General features: G+C 35.2%; 1 protein-coding gene and 1 pseudogene across 7 annotated transcripts; both read left to right on the top strand.

The window, feature by feature from the left end:
* The first annotated feature begins 985 nt into the window (after nucleotides 1-985).
* On the top strand, nucleotides 986-7,173 carry LOC120283269 (bZIP transcription factor 12-like). Of its 7 annotated transcripts, none has more exons than XR_005543239.1 (5): nucleotides 986-1,670; nucleotides 5,152-5,280; nucleotides 5,764-5,862; nucleotides 6,036-6,124; nucleotides 6,204-6,528. XR_005543239.1 is itself a non-coding variant. In XM_039289904.1 (4 exons), exons 1-3 carry the CDS (start codon nucleotides 1,317-1,319, stop codon nucleotides 5,830-5,832), a joined length of 552 nt encoding a protein of 183 aa, XP_039145838.1. In that variant the 5' UTR covers nucleotides 986-1,316; the 3' UTR covers nucleotides 5,833-5,862; nucleotides 7,089-7,173. The 7 variants fall into 7 exon arrangements, 4 of the variants coding, with proteins under 4 accessions (XP_039145838.1, XP_039145841.1, XP_039145837.1 ...); XR_005543238.1 differs by having other exon boundaries at nucleotides 6,036-6,109; XR_005543240.1 differs by having other exon boundaries at nucleotides 5,764-5,850.
* Nucleotides 6,041-13,054, top strand: LOC120284091 (annotated as a pseudogene).
* Nucleotides 13,055-16,774: the final 3,720 nt, after the last annotated feature.

The raw sequence follows: 16,774 nt of genomic DNA on the forward strand, positions 1-16,774 counted from the left end.
GTCAATGGTCATGTGGAGTAGTCTCATCCTCTCCAAAGGTCCTCTCATCAAACCCAGGGCACACCTCGCCGGATCGGTGCCGACGAAAGCTCCCCTAATAGCTATCTTCCAAGAGAAATGCGGTGTCAAAGCCGTAGAACCACTCCAAAAGCATTGTCAATACCTCTCTAAACCCTAGCCACAAGCCTCTCAAGAGTTGGAGAAAATATGGGGAAAAGGATCCTCAGGTCGGGCTGAATCGTGGCTTTAAATAGGCTGCAATCGGGCATCCACATGGCCCTGTGGATGTTCCACACGCCCCTGTGGAAATTCCACACGGGCGTGTGGATTCTCTCGAATCCTAATTTTCTACGGGCTGTGAACAGTAACAGCTACAGTGTTTGCTACAGTATCTACTATAGTGCTTCGCCAAAATGCTCCCGATTCCACATTTTTCATCGAGGTAACATAAACTGGTACACGTTTATACCGTAGATCGCGTCGCTTCTTCAATAAACAGACTCACTGGTGAAGATCTTGCTATCATTGCACTAGTTAAAATACGCAAATGTGACTGCCTTTGTGCCTGTCCAAACCATGTGATTTCTTGAATACACGGAGGTTGGCACACATTCACGTATCTTTGAATCCAACTTCTGTCTTCGCGTTTGTTCCTTCCAAGATTTCATCAAATAGTGCATTCACGATCTACATTAGCTTTTTTTTTACATATTTGGCTCAACAACCCTACGTGCACCAAAGTAACACAAAAACACATGATTAGCGCTAAAAGTAATGCTCAACACAAGGAAAGAATACTTCGCATTCTTAACACACAAGTATTTATCAGTATATATTTAAGATTTTATATAATTTTTTAATAATTTTTTAGATAAATTTATATTTATAAATATATTTTTTATAATACTTTTTTTAATAGAATTAATTTTGGGAGTTTATATGAAATAGAAAAATTAAATAAGCTTTATAAACCCTTCGCCTCCTCCCTCTGTTCAACCCTTAGCATGATGGATTTCTAGGGTTTCTTCGTACTCTTCTTGAGAGACGTCCCTCGATGAAAGCTTCCCCTGTGACTACGCTCTCGGCCGCTTCCTTGCCCATTGCCCCACTCTCTGCTCTGATCCTAGACTCCTCTCGCTCGAAAGCTCACTTCTCAAGCTCTCATTGCTTCCGGCAAATCCTAATCAGTGTTGTTCCCTATAGCTTCGACACGGGTGGTGGTGGCCTCTTCCTCCTCGGTGGCAACCTCTGATATCATGGCGAGGGGTATTGGATCCATCGGTGCGGATGAGCTTCTCTGAAACATTTATGGCGATATGATGGTTGAAGGGAGAACGGTGGAGGAGATGTGGAGGGAAATGCCTGGTGGACGGAGGAGAGAAAATGGGGAGATGATGTTGAAGGATTTTTTAGCACTGGCTGGGGCGGTGAGGAAGGAGGATGTGAGGACTGTGACGGGATCGGTGTTTGGGTTGGATCCGATAGGTTTGGGGATTGAGAATCAGGTGCTAGGGTTTGGAAATGGGGTGAAGGAGGGTGGAGATTTGGGAAGGGTTGCAAAAGGAAGGAAGAGGTCAGCCATGGATCTGGTGGATCGGGTTGCCTTGCAGTGGCAGAAGCGAATGATCAAGAGCCAGGAATCGGGGGTGAGATCCAAAGAGAGGAAGCAGGTGAGGAACTGATGATTTAAATTTTAGTGTGATTTTTTTTTATTATTTAATAGAATTTTGGTAGGTGTATACTCTAGAGCTTGAAACATTAGTGACACAGTTAGAGGAGGAAAATGCCAGACTTTTGAAAGAACTAGTACTGATTTAATGAGCTTTAGCTTTTGTTCTTTCACCTGTTTATTGTGATTTATAATTGAGTGATCGATTTATATCCTAATTGATTCTAGATTAAGAGAAATAGGGAAGATTTAATTGTTAAGTTTGATGTTGATTTTTTAGTGTGGGATAGTTTTGATCATATTGTTGTGAATTTATATCCTAATTAATTCTAGATTAAGAGATATATGAAAAATATCGCAATTGTATCCTGATAAGTGCTTGAGTAGACATATTTTTATACATGTTTTACATGCATTGAGCATCATTTTTACTATGGTTTATGTCTCATATTGTGTATTTGGTGTTCTTTTATGCATATAGGTTGTGAATGCCTTCAAGAGTAAAAAGGAAGCAAAGATGGGCTATAAAGACATAATGTTGGGAGTTCTTATTCAATTCAAGGACCAAGACACGAGAGGAGTTCATAAACGTGGAGATGTGTGCCAACTTCCAAGAAGATTCAAGTCAATTCACTAGTTGGAAGGGCACAAAGGCAGCCACATCTTCATGTTCTTTCTTTTTGTGAAGATTGCAAGACCTCTCAAAGATACGTCGATGAAGAAAAGTTTTATAGCCTACCACATGGACGTGTGCCTGGACATGTGGCCTCAAGAGAAGAGTGTTTGGACCGCGTTTTGTGAAAAGTATTGTAGCACCTTCACTGTAGTAAAATTACTGTTCACGCGCCCGCGTGGAAATTCCACGCGCCCGCATGAAAATTCCTGCAGCCCACGCGGCCGCGTGGAAAATCCACACGGGCGCGTGAGGGCACGTGACAGACGCGATCTAAGGCCTATAAATAGCCGTTTTGCCCTATTCTTTCTCATCTTTTGTGCGGCTCTTGAGGGGTGAGACGGCTAGGGTTTAGAGATGAGGTCTTTGCGGCTTTGGAGGCGCTTCGTCACCAACTTTGATCGATTCCTCCTCCGTCATAGCATCAAGGAAGCCACCGGTGAACCTAACTTCGGAGTGGGTCCTTCAAGATGTCGAAGCTCTTCATCAAGGCCATCAGTTCATATATAAGGGGGTTTATTTCTATAGTTTTAATGTACTTTCATTCATTGATGGTGTGTTTTGTATGTTGCTCCATGGAGAGCTAAAACCCTAGAGGGTATTTGGACTTGTGAACCCTAGGATTCTCATCTTTTGTGGATTTGCTTAGTGTTTCTATTTAATCCGAGTTTGATTAAGTTTTAATCTTGTATTCTCATTGCTTGTTTGTTTAATTAATCCTTGTGGTTGATTGGATTTGCATGATTTGTTACTTTGATGTGAGAGAGGTCTCCATTAGAGTTAGAACTTCAAGATTGAAGAGGGTTGAGAGGGTGAGTCATGAGATAGTGGAGTGTCCCCTCTCCCTTCCGATTGAGTGTATTCTATCTCCGTTCCCTAAGCTCTATGCAACCATATTTGGTGTGAGGCGTGAGATTGAGAGATTTCTTCGCCGGGACCTTGTAGGGGGTTAGGATCCTTCGCCGGGAATTAGGGTTGGATCAATCTTTAGGAATCGGATACACCTCTTGGAATCCCTAGAGTGCTTTGCAATCATATGTGGTGTGAGGTGTTGAGATTGAGCAATTTCTCCACCGGGACCTCGTAGGGGACTAGTATCGGTGATCGGGAGGCCGGATCCGATTATATTTGGATTTCCACGACTTAACTTACTCATCATAGAAACACTTTGCTTATTCGGTACCTAATACCTGAATCCTAGAGGGAGCATTGCCCGAATACCCCACTTTTACTAATTGAGATCTCCATCCATTTAACCCTTGCATATTCGTCTCCGGTATTCACTTTTTCGCACATTAGATCACCACACCTTTCCATTTATCATTAGGTTAGAAAGCAGAGAAGAAGTTAGTACTAGTAACCCTATTCCCTGTGGATTCGACTACCCACTCACCGGGGTAATTATTACTTCGACACCCGTGCACTTGCACATACACGCATATTCGGACGCGTGTCATATCCATTTTGTTCTAAACTTATTCTATCAAACTTTTGTTTCCATAAACAGAACCAACCATATAGCAACAAATTAATTGAACTCCGTAACCACAATGCCATCCCATGAGATTCTGCTGGTTTATCTAATTTTCTTTCCACAAGATTCTATTTTATGCGTGTGTTTTTTTAATATGTATATCCCTCAAAATAAGTCACATTTAAAAATTATTCTTCTCATGCATTAAAAGTAAATATGATAAGTTTTAGGGATTTAGGTGCATAATTGACAAATGGTTGGGTTTTAACTTCAGGTTCTTATAAAATAAAATAAAGATAATTTTGAGAATTTTCAAAAAAGATAAACATGTACATCTTGTGCATGTCCAGGATGTTACTTTTTTCCTTGAGCAATGTTATACTAATAATCTTTTAGATGGTACTCTAGAGAAATCTCCATAAGATAATTTGTTTTGTTGTCTTAAGGTAAAATATGCTTTAAATATCTAAATTGTTTCCTGAAGGTCTTTGTGAATTAAAATATGATTACATTGAATATAGTTTGAATCCTATTTAATCATATGACTGCACTCATATGACAGACAGTCTACAAGTGATTTTATTCCTTGACAATTTAATACGCTTAATAAAACATATGACTCTTTTTAAGCTCAACTTCTCTAGAACTTGCTATAAGGAAAAATATAAAAGGCTAATCAGAAGGCAGATGAGAGATCTGAATCTAGCAGCATTTTTTTTAACATTATTATTATTGTAAGATCCTGAGGAAGGAAACTATAATTGCATAAGTGAACTTTGAAACCTCTTTAGTCATCAAATAAGTGCATAGTGAAATGTGACTTTGCTAATATGTGGGGCTGCCAAATCAAACAAGTATGGATTCCACTATAAATGTGTGCTTTATTTATTATACCAATGTTTTTTTAATAAGTTTGATTAATGTGTTATAGTTATGCCTGTACTAATCTGTGAGACAGCCAAACCAAACAAGAATGCCCTAGTTCTTCCAAGCATTGCCTTTCACTGTTAAAATATGGCTTGCTTATTAAACCAATGATTTGTTATTTGGTTTAGTTGCTTTGTAGTAATATGCATAAATGTGTGCTTTTATTGTCTTCTGAGGTAAAAAAGGGATTGGATATGTTTGAATTTAAGGTATTGTATAATATCATAAATTATTTGTGCATTCTAACGTATTTGTCATCATTAACAAGTTTGGCTCAAGTATTTGATATCGATTCACCTTGTATCTTGTTATTTATTATTTTTTTCACTGTCAGTTATAACTGGCGTTGAGGAATTCGTTTCTAATATATATATATATATATATATATTTTGTATTCAATTGATATAGGTTGCTTTTACTTGCAATATTAGCACAACCAGTGTGTCTCTTGAGGGTGATTTTTCCAGCCAGGTGGTCTCCTTACCAGTGGCGGCCGATGGCAAGCATTCTTCTACCATCATCTTAATTCTTACTGTGGTAATGTATTTCAATAGCATTCTTGGTTACTCACTCTTATCAAATCTTTTTGTCTCTAGGTTTTCAATTATTTTATCCCATGAACACATGTAGGCAGTCAAAAAGGTTGCCATGGTTAGAAAACCCTGGCCATAATCTCTCGGGCTTTGAAATTTAGGGATTTTATTTTGCTATGGTCTAAAAAATAATAATAAATAAATAAACCATTGAATATGACTGACCTAATGTCAAAACTTGGATGAATATTTTAGTGTCATTATCATTATTACCATTATTATTTTGGGCTCAGCTTGGGGTTTAACTAAGCAAATTGAGCATGGCTAAACTATGGTTGTTAATAATACTATATCGAGATGTTTTTAAGTATGTTTTCTAGCCTACTTTGTCTTAAGATATTTCTTGAAATTTATGTAGTTTAGAGCAAAGGTTGTCTAGGCTATTTTATTTATAACTGTCATGTTTCCCTTCTGTTTAAGCTTGCAGAGGTGGGGTGAATTGTTAAAGCAGCTTCATGTCCTAGCTGAGGCAAAGTCAAAACTTTCCCTCCATTAAAACAGATTGACATGAGAAGTAAATGACAAGGTTTATTATGTTTCTTTGAACATCTATAAATTTTTGCTATCTCTGTGCTGTGATTTTGCTCCAAGGTATATATATATATATATATATTATTCACTATATATACACCATTATTATTTTGTTTGCTTTGATAAATGATGCATTCATGCTTTGATATTGGCACTGTTTATGTGTAGTACCTATGATGTTTGATCTTCCTGGATATCAAGGTCTTCCCACATTGCTCTGCAGCCTATTGTCACTGACAAGGGTTAACTACTTTAGGGTATATATATTATTGTTCTAGTTATTCTTGTCCATTAATGCCCATCTTTTTTGTCTTAAATTATTTTCACTTGATTCAGCTCTGCAACATCTTCCTCGATTCTCCAATTGGCACTTGATGCTCATACTTAAATTGCTACGACAAATATAAATTAGATGACTACAGATCTGCCCAAGATATCCACACTTTCCTCGGGAAGGATCGGAGTGCATCATCAAACTTGTGAAACTAATGCACAATTAGGCAATCTGATTACATAGTTTTTCTTCATCCTTGAATTGTTTGTACAGTGTGATTTGTTGATCATCCTGAATGCATTTTGAAGCCCATTCATATTGCTAGAGATTCATATTCTGGAATGAGTTTTGGTATACTTTGTAGATAAAACTATTATTAATTTTAATGTTGATTTTGTTTTTAAATTTTTAGTTGTGTTTATAAGTATTCTATATGAATGTATGAATATTACAATTTTTTTTGTTGATTTTTAGTGTTATACATAACAGTTAATTATTGTATTTTAGGGTGAGAAAAATATATTAAAAAAAAACAATGGTCTGGCCAATCGTGGGTCTATAGCGACGGAAAAATCCACCGCTATAGGTCTTGAAAGGCATATAGCGGCGGATAATTAGTGGCAAATTTTATATCCGCCGCTATAAGTATTTAGTGGCAGATTTAACATCTATAGCGGCGATAAATCCGCCGCTATAGGGTATTTTTCTTGTAGTGGAGATTGTTGCACATTTATAAAATTCTCAACTAAGTCTTTTAAGAACCTGCAAGCAAAGTTGGATTGAAAATCTGCACTCTAATTGTTTGCATATATGCATGATAAGTAAATCCTCTCTTTCATCAGCCCATTTATGGTCTATACTTTTAAAACATTAATATGAAGGATGAACTGGCAATAGATTTCATTGTTACCCAAAAATTAAATTAAATTAAATTGTTTGATTTGCAGTACAATTTCAAAGGAAGGTTTGATCTAGTATGATTTATCAAGCTGATCAAGCAATATAATATGTATGCCATTCTTAGGATTGGGCCCTTCATTCAAGCAGAATGGAATTTCGTGTATCCCAATGAAGTTACTTAATTTTATTTCTTCTGTTTCTTCATTTTTATTAGCTTCAAATTATTGTTTTACTTTCTAAACTAAATTTAATGATTTTCTTATTTGCTCCAATGCTTTTTAGGGGCTTCCCATATTGGCTCAGAGAGGTAAAAAATATAACGTTTCGTACCGATAATGAGGCCTACAAGGTGATCAATCATCACAAAAGTCTTATTCATTGTGCTGATTTCAATTAATTTGTTACTAAGCAACTTAAAATGATGGTTTATATCGCCATGTTTGTACGTACAGTATCACATGCTGAAGTTCACAAAAATGATAGTGAAGATGATGAAAGATGAAATGTTGTTTGCTCCTGAAGGAGGTCCTATTATCATGTCACAAGTTGAGTTGTTATATTGTTTGAAATATTAGCTAATATATATATATATATATATATATATATATATATTGTAAGTCTTTTCATGGGAGGAAATTAATATTAAAACTTTTTTTTTTTAATGAATAGATAGAAAATGAATATGGAATGGTACAAGCTGCATTCAGACGAAACGGACAACGATATATTGAATGGGCAGCTAATATGGCGATGGGGCTAAATACATAAGTCCCATGGGTCATGTGCAAGCAAGGCACAGCTCCTGATCAAGTGGTGATTTGCTCAACTACTTAATAAGGACTTAAGAACTTTTGCATTAAAAATTAATTTTGTCCTACTTCATGATTTATCTTTTAGCCTTTCGAAAACTATTCTTAAGACTTTCATGACTATCAATAGTTATCAAATGATTTTAATAATTTGAACCAAGATGAAATGTCACAAATTTGGCAAGAATGTTTAGAATGAGTTTGTAATTATTTTTTTAAATTTTAATGCAGATCAGCGCTTGCAACGGAAGGAATTGCGGTGATACCCTCAAAGGACCTGGCAAAAACAAGCGTTACAAACCTACTCTATGGACTGAGAATGGGACAGCACAGTAGGTGTTTCTCACATACACTCGTTCTGGAATCCTACCATAAACAACTCCATTATAATCCAAATTAAATATGCTCTAAGATGTTACCCGAAATTAAGTTGATAAATTTAAAGATGATCAAAATCGCCTTATGGTTCTTGATACATACTTTATGTTTTGGTTTGGTCTTTGAACTGAATAATAGTCTGTTTTGTTTCTAAAATTAAGAAAATAATAAGAATAAAAAAACCTCCCAATGGCAATTTCTTTTCTTTGGTTCAAAGACCAAAAAAATTAATCAACGTAATGATACAAATTTGAGAACTAAAATACAATTTTAGTCTCAAAACTAATGACATCAAAATCATCACTTGAGCATTTTAGATATCGAGTATTTGGAGATCCACCATCTCAAAGATCTTGCATACTCAGTTGCTCGCTTCAAAGGGTGGCAACCTTGTGAATTATTAGATGGTACTGTTATTTTATTTTCTAATTCAAGTATAAAGTAGAAAAGTAATAACCTTGCCGTAATGAGTAATATTTTTCTATTTATAGTATCATGGTGGAACAAATTATGGAAGAACTGCTGCTGATTTTGTCACAACCGCATATTATGATGAACGGCCACTGGATGAATATGGTTAGATGTGCAAAAATCTTATCTTCCTTTATATGTCAACTATGTATTCTCTTTATTATGACGAAAATTATCAAACTTATGTTTTGGTTAATTAGGCTTACCAAAAGAGCTTAAGGGGGCGTTTGGCTGGATGTAGTTGAAAATGTAGTGGATTTGTATTTATAAATCTTTGTATTTGAAAATTCAGGAGAGTCAAATCCAGTGTTTGGTTGGATGTATTTGTAATACTGGATCACAGAATTTTGTGTTTGGTTGAAGGGATTTCTAAGTTTGGATTTGGAAAACATGTGTTTGATTTGATGTATTTTTTTTTTCTGGATTACATGTTATTATCACACATGGTGGGGTTACCCCTACCCTGATATTCTAACTAATTAATATATATCATAAAATCTATATATTTTTTTTATGTAAATATAAATTCAAATTTCAAATATTATAATTAATTAATATAATTATTATTATATACTTAATTTATTATAATAAAATATAATATATTAATTATTTATTTAAATAATTAATTTAATATAATATATCAATTATATATTATACTACTAATATATTAATTAAACTATAATATATTTTATTTAATATTTTATAAGATAGTCACTAGTTTTAATATTATCAAATATTATGAAAAATAGTTGTTGGAGTTCCAAATCATGGAGTTGGAGCTACACTCAATTTGGGTGTAGTTCCAAATTCACTCAAAATCATTGATAAAGTATTTCCAACTACAACATCTTTTTTAAATCCCCCAAACCAAACACATGATTTGGATAAATCATATAATTCCAACTCCCATGACTTTCAAATCCACCAAAACAAACACCCTCTAAATGAGGGCATTTGATTAGGAATGGGGTGGGGCGGGCGGGCGGGGTGGGGAATGGGATCCCGTCCCCATCCATCGCTCTCCACGGGCGGGCATTCCCGGTTAAAAATTTCCCGCGGGGAAAAATCCTCCCCAGCGGGGATCCCCCTACAGGGAATCTCCCCTGCCCCAAAACATTAATATAAAAAAATTTTTCATAAATAAGCTATAATATTTCTAATGCATTTATGTTACACATATGCTAAAAGATCTTATATACTGATTGAAAATAAAAAAATATAATGTATGATGAAATAAAAATAAAAAAATTCTCAACCAAAAGTTTTTTTTTTACAACATACACATCATATATAAAATAAAAATTCACACAAAATATTTCTCCTAACAAGTCATAATATAATGTTTGATGAAACAACAACATTAAGGTACAAATAACATAAAGTTTAAAACTAAATTAAAATTACAAATCCATTAAATAAAATTCATAATTCAAAAACTAGCATAATAATTTCATGCTTCCATCAATTTGTTTCTTCTTTCTCCAAGTCATTTATATTGAGAATCCAATTCCACTACCACTAACATCTTGACATGATAACTCCTCCTTCAATAATAAACAAAATTGTAAATATATAATAAGATTATAAATAATATCAAGATTAAAGATAAAATTTTATAAAAAATCATATTTACCTCATCATTCTCATCCTCCTCTTCATCAAATGTAGAACAAATAGCTTGAATTGTTGACCATAAACAAGAATCTTCAAAAATAAAGAAATACATAATAATAACTAAAAATATATAAATTTAAAAGAAATACCATATATGTTTTAATGAAATATATAAATTTAAATAGTTAATAAGTTGTATTAAATAATTGTGAGTTCCATAATAATAACTAAAAATATTAACAAATAAATATTTATTGATTATATATATATATATATATAATATTATGTTAATGTTGAAATAATCTTTAATAAATATATTAAAAATATATAATATATTTTTTTGGGGAATCCCCGCGGGGCACGAGGTTGGGAGACCATTCCCCGCCCCCGCCCCGCCCAGCTAGGCGGGGAGGAATTTTTCCCCGCTTCCCGCCCCGCGGGGGGATGTTTCGGGGAATCCCCGCCCCGTCGGGGCGGGGCCCCGCGGGAAACGGGGATTCCTCGCCCCACCCCCATTCCTACATTTGATGGATTTGCATCGTGCACTATCATTGTTTAGGAGGGCAATTACTCTGGGGCTCTATCTAGTCAAATATTAGGTAAACACATTCAGTTAAATTTTATTAAAATTATTTAAATTAGTACATAATGTATCTTTACTAATTAACATTATTGAAATATCAGTTTATGACTTTTCTTAATTAGTTGCATCTGGGTAAATTTTTATTTCAAATATAATTGGTAACTTGATACAGACATGGGTTTTTCAGGATCTTGAAAACAATGTTTGTGCTGCTTTCCTTATCAACAACCATTCGAGATTTGATAGAAATATAACTTTTAGAGGCTCGAAGTATTTTGTGTCTCATCCATCTATTAGTATACTTCCGGATTGCAAGACTGTGGTGTTCAACGTTCAAAGGGTATTGAGCCATCTTCTCCTAATTTATCAATTGAAAAAAATCATTTAAATATGGAAAATATATATATATATATGTATAAATAATTAATTAACTAAAAAGTTTATATATTTTTTCTCCACAAGAGTCTTTATATAAAAGTTCATGATTTTTAAAAACTTTTTTTTATTGTTTTTTTATAATTATTCTCGTCGTTTAAAATATATCTTAAGTAATAGATTTATACTTTTGTATTTATTTATGAAAATATAATAAAGGTTGGCTCTTGTCACTTTTTTTAAATATATATATATATATATATATGCATTAAAGATAATAAATATCTTAAACAGTGAAAAGATAGTTAATTAATAAAAATATAGTTATGATTATGAGCAAATATAACAAAATAAAATGTGATTTGTTTACTTAGAAGGACTATTAAGAGGAAAATCATATTGTAATATTCTTTTGTTAAACATGGAAAAGGTGAACGCCCAACACAATGCAAGGACAATCCATATATCAAAAGAAGCAAACAAGAATAAAGCATGGGTAATGCACAAAGAGGCTATACCATCTTTTCGTCGAACCCCAATCAAGTCAAAAACACCCTTGGAGCTCATAGACCTAACTAAAGACACCACAGATTATGCATGGTATACCACAAAGTGAGTATTTTCACACTAAATTAATCAAGTAACATCTTTCTTGATAGGTACTAGCAGAGGGTAGTCTTTAAATATTTCCTATGATAATAGCTTTCTAAATAAATAAAAGGGAAGCCCAAATATATATATATATACATTTAGATTTTGACTAACATTTGTTTAATTAGATGATGGGGTTTGAACTATTACCTCTAATGACTTTATTTATTTATTTATTACATTTTCCGTTTGGAAGAAGAGAACCTACCCAAGCGTAGTGATATTCGTCCTGTAATCCAAGTATCAAGCCTTGGTCATGCAATGCATCTTTTTGTCAATGGCAAATACATTGGTAAGCTTAGGTCTTGTAAGTTTGAATTTTCTTAGTTGATCTAACAGTACTAGCATTAGTATCATTTGGACTGACTTTATTTATTCTTCATAAAAATATTTATGATCTATAAGGTATATTTGGTTATGATAATTTCAATCTTATTCAAATCCAAATCTTTTTAACTAAACCAATTCTAAGATGTCTCGATGTTTACTTTCAACTATATGACATATCTATCCATAATTAGTTTCCAGCTTAGCAAAACCTATATTGCTTATTCTCATTTGATATCTATATTCCAGGAATTGGACATGGAAACAAGGTAGAGAAAGCATTTATTTTTCAAAGGCCTGTAAATCTTAAAATTGGAAGAAATCAAGTTGCAATTCTTGGAACGGTGGTGGGACTACCGGTATGAAATTGAAAGCGAGGAAATTATGCTAGTGATTTTATGTATTTAACTTTTTATAACTTATAATTTAATTATGAATTCTATCAAACCAAAGAAGTGTATTAGATCCATTTTTAATCGATTTAGAGTCACAAGTGCGGAAAGGAAGAAGTGTAGAGTGAAGGCCTGCCCAAAAGAAAGATTTGTTTCTTGGAGGCGATTAGAATAAAAAACCTCTTTGGCTTCCATTCAGGTAATTAGATTTAATGATTTTGGACCAGCAGCTAGAAGAATTTGAAGAAATTTTCCACCACCATTTTCCAGGAAGAGCTCGGTTAAATTCCTGAAGGTTGAGGATTCCCCAACCACCCATATTTCATGGTCTGTAAATTCTTTTCCAGGAGATCAGTCTGATTCCTCTAGATCCTAACTCTGGTCCTTTCCATAGGAAATCCCGTCAAATATGATCAATTTCTTTAATTACCCAAGCAGGTAGTTTGAATGCAAACATCCAATAAATTGGGACAGTTGATAGGATAAAGTTTGACACATCCCTTGCGTGTGACCCGCAAGTGCACAGGTTTGTTAAAGTAATAATACCCTGGTGAGTGGGTAGTCAATCCACAAGGAATAGTGATCAGAAACACAAAGATTGCTATAACTAACGTGAAGATGAATCAATAGTGGTGTGAACAAAATCAATATGGAGAGAACTAAAGAAAATAAGAAAGAGAGGCGCAATAAAATGAGAGGAAAAGCAATCGATAGATAGTGGGTCATTCGGACATTGCTCCCCCTAGGACTATTGTTCCAAGTGCAATACCAATTATTATACCTCCTAATTGATATCTAATGAGTCGTGAAGATCCTTAACACACGGTCCCAAAACTTAAGATCAACCATGACTAATCCTATACTATGGCCCAGTGGAGAAATCTCTCAGTCTTGACACCTCATACTGTGCTAGGTTGCTTTAGGCTCTAGGGATTCCAAGTAATAAATCCTATTCCTTAATATAGATCTAACTGTTTGGTCCAAGTGAAAGATCCCTAAACACAATTAAGCCCTAGATACTAAGGATTACTTCAACGCTTCACTCTGTTGCTTTCGCAACTAAACCCCAGCGGAGTTCGTCTCTTAGTACTTCACTCTATTATGACCGTAAAGAACTATTGGAACGTTGAGGAAGGGTAAATCACACGAAAGGGAAAGGGGGCGCTCTGCTACCTCTCGACTCACCCTCTCAGCCCTCTCCAATGTAGCATTATCTAACCCTCATGGTGTGTCACTCATCCACAAAGATTACCAAGATGGATTCTCAACTCTAGTGTTACTCTAAGGGAAAATCAACACATCAAGTATTCAATATTGGAACTCAATTAAAAACATAAATTAAGGAAAGCATAACAAAAGGTCAAAAAAATAAAATCAGCCTAGGGTTTACAAGTCTAAGCACTCACTAAGGGTTTAGCTCTCCATGAAGCAAAATACAATCAACAATGAAGTCAAAAGTAAAAAGATGCAATCCATAAATAAAATCCCTTTGGTATTCGTGTCGATGGTCTTGTGGAGTAGTCTCGGCCTCTTTAAAGATTTTCTCGTCAAGCCTAGGGCACACCTCGCCTAATCGATGCCGACGAAAGCTCCCCCAATAACTATCTTTCGACAGAACGTGGTGTTGAAGGCCGTTGAACCACTCCAAAAACCTTGCCAACGCCTTTCTAAACCCTAGCCACAGGCCTCTCCAAAGTTGGGGAAGGGATGGAGAAAAGATGGAAAAGAGAATCCCCAAATCGGTACAAGTTTCAGCTTTATAAAGGGCTGCAATCGGGAATCCACACGGGCGTGTGGAATTTCTACACGCTCGTGTGAATCTGCAGAAAGTCTGTTTTCGGTGGTCTGTAAACAGTCACTGCTATAGTAAATTGATACACTGATTTGCTACATTACTTGTTATAATACTTGATAAGTGCTTGTTTGTTAAAAATGTGAAGTGTTTTTTCCTTACGATGAGCATTACTTTTATCAGGTTTAAGTACTAATACATGTGTATTTATGTATTTTGCGCATTTAGGGTTGTGAAGCTGAATATTAAGAAAAGAAGCCAATAGTAGATCATGAACGCTTTACTTGGTGAAATCTTGGAAGAAACAAACACGAAGACACAAGTGGGGCTCTAAGATACGTGAATGTGTGCCAACTTCCACACAGTTAAGACATTACAATGAATTGGAGGGGCACAAAAGCAGTCACATTTGTGTATCCTGACTTGTGCATTGATAGCAAGATCTTCACCAATGAGGACGTTGCTTGAAGAAGAGTTGCGATCTATGGTATAAACATGTGCCCATTTATATTGCCTCGATGAAAAGTGTGGAATTGAGAGTGTTTTAGAAGAGCACCATAGCAGGTTACTGTAGCAAATCGCTGTAGAAATACACTGTAGCAGTTATTGTTAACAGCCAGCCAAAAATCAGGTTTCCAGAGAATCCACATGGGCGTGTGGAAATTTCCCAGGCCCTTGTAGAGAATCCATAAGGGCGTGTGGATGCTCGATTCAAGACCTATTTAAGCCACGATTCAGCCCGATTTTTAGAAGAATCTTTCACCTTTCTCTCCAACTTTTCTCTATTTTTTGAGAGGGCGTCGGCTAGGGTTTTGAGAGGCTTTTGGCAAGTCATTGAATTGGTCCTACGGATTCGACACCGCGCTTCTCTTAGAAGAAGATTATTGGGGGAGCTTTCGTCGACACCGATCTGACGAGGTGTGCCCTAGGCCGGACAAGGGGACCTTTGGAGAAGAAGAGGCTATTTTCGATTTCATTATTGATTGTATCTTGCTCCATGGAGAGCTAAACCCCTTAGTGGGTACTTGGATTTTGTTTCTTTGACCTTTTATTATGCCTTCCTTAATTGATGTTTTTAATTGAGTTTCAATCTTGAATGCTTGTTGAATGATTTTATCCCTTAGAGTGACACTAGGATTAAGAGTTCATCTTGGTAACCTTTGCGGATGGGTGACACGCTATGAGGGTTAGACAAACCTAGATTAGAGATGGTTGAGAGGGGTAGTCGAGATGTAGCGAAGTCTTTCAAGCATGATCTTCATTCATTTAAGCTTGGGTCATCAATCTTCCTCCATATCTATGCACTTGCCAAAGATAGCTTGTGCCCTTGAATAGATTATGTCTTCAAATAACTCCGCCCATAATTAGTTTTAGATCTTTCCTTCAAATTGCTTTGCTAATTATGGTCTTGAGAATCATGTTGGCTTTACCCTTGCCTTTGTGTCTTCAAATAGCTTTACACCAACTAAGCTCCATGCAATTTTCGGTCTCCAAGAGATGATCTTCATACTTACCAACAATATATTACTCATTTCTTTAGAATATTTTTCGCATGGTCTTCAAGAAATAAATCTCTCATGAGAAAAGAGTTTACTAAAGATAGATTTTATCATCTTGGATCTTACTGAAGATAGATTAAATCATACCTAAGATAAACTTGCTACTCAAGAGAGATTATTTCACCTTAATGCTCTTTCCAAAGATAGACTTTCAATATATGATTCATTAAGAGAAATTCTCCAAACATAAGCTCCTCCCATTATCTTCTAGCATTCATGCCTTTATTTTCTCTGCTTGCCACATCATCAAGTAGCTTTTGCCCTTTCATCATCCTTGTTATTTTATTGCCAAATCATTGCCAATTTAAGCTTCCAGACCTAACTATCTCCCCCTTTGGCATTATTTAACACAATCTTCTCTTTCAGACTTCTACCAGACTGACACTGGTTACAACACCTTGTTACAATATGTACTGAGACCTGGACATGACTCAACTGACTCTTACAAGACAAAGTTGTACAAAATATCATCTAGTTGCGGTACATAGAATAATTTTAACACAAATAAGAAAAACAACTTAGTGATTAACTGAACATAACAGTCAAGTAAAACTAAAAATAAAATGGTCTGCAGATATTTCTCCCCCTTTGTGGCAGATGATGGCAAAGTTGGTGTAAGAACTCACAAGAGGTTGTAACTTGGGTTGCAACTCCCCTAAGTTGTAACACTGATGGTTGATATAACTTTCCTTGCCATGACGGACTTTTTTCATAATTTTGCAAACAACATTAAGAACTAACATCAGATACATGGCTACTTGTTGAGCCCTTCCATCACGCAC

Source organism: Dioscorea cayenensis, chromosome 19 (assembly GCF_009730915.1).
Source record: "Dioscorea cayenensis subsp. rotundata cultivar TDr96_F1 chromosome 19, TDr96_F1_v2_PseudoChromosome.rev07_lg8_w22 25.fasta, whole genome shotgun sequence".
Taxonomy (NCBI): Eukaryota; Viridiplantae; Streptophyta; class Magnoliopsida; order Dioscoreales; family Dioscoreaceae; genus Dioscorea; species Dioscorea cayenensis.